This window comes from Amblyomma maculatum, chromosome 1 (genome assembly GCF_055883805.1).
Source record: "Amblyomma maculatum isolate TAMU_Amacu chromosome 1, ASM5588380v1, whole genome shotgun sequence".
NCBI lineage: Eukaryota > Metazoa > Arthropoda > Arachnida > Ixodida > Ixodidae > Amblyomma > Amblyomma maculatum.
Genome location: NC_139344.1, coordinates 188,678,558 through 188,681,980, shown reverse-complemented (window position 1 = coordinate 188,681,980; position 3,423 = coordinate 188,678,558). Strand labels below are relative to the sequence as shown.

General features: G+C 47.9%; 1 protein-coding gene across 1 annotated transcript; it reads right to left on the bottom strand.

Annotated features, from left to right (window-relative positions):
* Nucleotides 1-256: 256 nt before the first annotated feature.
* On the bottom strand, nucleotides 257-685 carry LOC146205183 (protein mini spindles-like). The gene has a single exon (XM_084606476.1). The coding sequence runs from the start codon at nucleotides 683-685 to the stop codon at nucleotides 257-259; it is 429 nt and encodes a 142-aa protein (XP_084462602.1).
* Between the last annotated feature and the right edge of the window lie 2,738 nt (nucleotides 686-3,423).

The window sequence follows — 3,423 nt, the reverse complement described above, 5'->3', positions numbered from 1 at the left end:
GAGGCTCTAATTCGAAGGGTTGTGGGATTTGGTGACTGTTGGGTGTTTGAACGCTGCGACGCAGCTGGATCTCCCCGGTGTGGGAAAAAGAAAAAAGTAACGCGCGACTGCGTTTCCAATAATACGTTTATTTTCGAAAAAGAAAATTAGCGCGAGAGCGTTAGTATTCCAATATCGAAAAAAAAAAAAAAAAAGAGTCCGGCGGCATCGACCGTTTGAAGCACCCACAAAAAACGACCATGCCTCCGACAGGCTTTCAATTCTTAGAATAGCGCAGGCATTCCCTCGTTGCGGCCACGCATCCGGACACTATCTGGGGGTTCTTGTTGTCTAGGGCTTTCACAAGCTCTGGCACAACTGCCTCCTGTTTCTCGATTTCGACGTACACGAAAATGATCTCTTGTGCCAGTTCTCGTGCCTTTTGCTTTGAAGCTGCGATGCACTTGGAGACAAGCCCCGCAAGAACACAGCAGACACGAGTAGCCAGGTGAGCATGGTCGACGAATGATAGGACAGCTGTCGGGCCCTTCTCCGTGATGAGGGGCAAGAATTTCTCGAACTCCGGACCTTTAGGATCTGTGACGGAGCGAAACAACTTTGTTGCATCTTCGTGTCCACTCAAACGAGCCTTCCACAACTTGTGTTGACAACGATCTTCTACAGATAACTTCGTATCTTCAGCCATGCTCTTTTGTCAGGAGCCAAGCCAAATGCCATTGACGAGCGCCACGTTGCAAACTCACCAATGGACGAATACACCTTTGTCAAACACTGCTGTCATTTGGCCGCCTGTCAACAGCGTGCGCACCGCAACTTGCGCTCATCCGTGGCTACGCAGTGCTAAGAACGCAGGCAGCGATGACTCTGCACAGGGAGGCATTCTTCTTCTTCCTTGGTTCATGGCACATACCCACGAGGGGGGGGGTTAGCCTTTTTCTTCTCGCATCTGTACACATGACACATAACCGCATGCAACGGGGGGTCGGCCAGCGTTCAAGGAAAGTACAGAAATTGAGTACATGATCCCGACTTAGGGTGTATAATATTGTTACGGGGCGGCAAGCCGATGGACATAGAGAACCGAGAGAGAAGATGGTCGATGACTGAGAGATCATTTAATGAATTGCGGCGGGCCTAGCGCGAGCGCTCCTACCCGCGCCGCTGCCCACTTCTTCCTCGTCCGTAACATGGGCCACCGAGCGATCGTCCCGATCGTGGGCGAGGAAGTTTGTCGACGTCGATCCGATCCATGGCATGACGATGGGCCCGACTAGATGGCTGAAGAAGCGGAAGAAGACAACGGCTTGCCCCCCCCCCCCCCCCCCTCTCCGATAGAAAGGGGAATGGCCGCATCAGCCGATACTACAGTGAACTAGAATATTTATTCTAGTTCACTGTACCGATACGATAGTGATGAGATTACCAGCCGCTGTTCCTGGTCCTGATAGCGTAACTTCAATAATGATAAAGATCCTTTTTGAGGAGTCACATGACTCGTTGAGCTAGCAAATCATTCCATTAAACATGTTTGGATACATTCAGAATGGAAACTTGCCAAAGTGATTCCTTTACTTAAGAACAATGGCGGCGCCTTTTCCATAGATATTAGACCAATTTCATTAACATCATTGTAAAATTAATTGAGTCATACGTATTTCGGACTTCGTGAACCAAGAAAATATCCTCAGCCCTTGCCAAATTGGTTTCCGTCAAAAGTGTTTCATCTGGAATGCGCATGCTGACCTCGAGAGTCGAGTTCTTTTAGCGCGGCGCCTAAAAATGCACGCTGCCTTGATAAGGTTAGATATAACCAAAGCCTATATTGTTGAACATAGCATTCTATTGCAAAAATTAAATGCTCTTCAGTTTCCACATTATTTAGTATCGCGGATATTTGCATTCCTTCAAAACCGAGTTTTTCTGTGCATTAAATGGCGTTCATTCTGGCAGATACAAGCAAGCCAGGAGAGTTTCGCAAGGAACAGTCCTCTCACCTGTGCTTTTCAACATACTACTCAGCTCAAGTCCAGTTAATAATGATGTCCACGCTTGCGTATATGCAGATATCGCTTTTTTTTTTCTTTTTTTTTTTGCGGCTGCATCGGATATTCAATCCCTTTATCAACACTTGCAAACGTACCTACGTACCTAAACTCTACTGAGAATTGGTTGTGTGGCTTGCGTCTCGCGGTAAATGTGAACAAGAGCGCTGTCCTTGTTTTCAATATAAAAGATCCCGTAAGATGTTTTTAATGTATCCACAACAAATAATTCTTCAGGTTAGATCTTTAAAGTATCTAGGGATCATTTATGATGATAATCATTCGTGGCAGCCCCACAATAACCATGTCGCCACGAAAGGGGCTCGGGCCGTGGGCATGTTGCGCCGAATAAGTCGTCCCCGGTCTGGAATGCGGAGAGATGCTCTTTTAATGGTTTATGTAAAATATGTCCGTCCAATTTTAGAGTTCGGCTCAGTGTTGTTTTCTGGTTCACCAGCTAATAAAATTCGCCCGCTTGTTCTTTTGGAGCGGATAAGTGCTTCGCTTGTGTCTTGGGCTTCCAAAATTTGTCGCCAACTTTCTACCTTGAAGCCCGGATTCCTCCTTTGCTATGTAGATTACAGTTTCTAACTGTTCAGACGTACCTAAGGATATATGAATCAAAGTTGCACCGATCTATGCCTATTTTTTTGCTACCAACTGACCTCCTTTTTCGGTGTACATTGGCCTAAATTTCACATCCCGCAGGTAGTTATGGTCCAAAATTTGTTAGACCCTTTAAGTGTTTCCCTTTCTAGCATTCTTCCCATGCAAACCAGCGGGTCTTCTGTTGAAATTGTCTTTGACGACATTTTCCCAAATAATGCTAAGTATTTATCATCCTTTATTCTAAACGGATTATTAGAAGGTCATTTAAAAAGCCTTTCTGCTAGCTTGGGAATAGCAACCGACACATATCAGTGTAATAGGTGTGGGTATTGTTGTGACCGGGGTTCCGGCCGAGGTTCGCGCAGTCTCCAGCAGCTGAAGACAGAAACGGGTCTAGCGAGCGACCGCTGCCAAAGGCATCGAAGCGGCGCGGGAGTGATCCTTTGTCTACTGCCGCGGCGGCCAACCCTCCCGCCTCCCCCCCTTCGGGACGGAGACGGGCTACCTTTCGGGCCTTAATCCTCATTGGCGTCCATGTTGAATGGACCAGAGGCGCGTCATCGAGCAGCCTTGACCCCGCCCGCCGAATTCTCGAAGCAGGCGGGTGACCTTGGAACTACGCGGGGAAATGACCGCCGCCATAGGGAGACTTCGCTGGCTGTTTCGTCTTGGTGCAGGATCTCCATTACCAGCCCAACATCGTCATCGACACCAGAGGAGTTCGCCATCGAAAAATGTGAGAGGAGGTTCGAGCACCACCCTCGGCAGTGGG

Bases quoted from the DNA above. Each gene is read 5' to 3' on its own strand.
- LOC146205183 (XM_084606476.1), bottom strand. From the start codon at position 685: ATGGCTGAAGATACGAAGTTATCTGTAGAAGATCGTTGTCAACACAAG.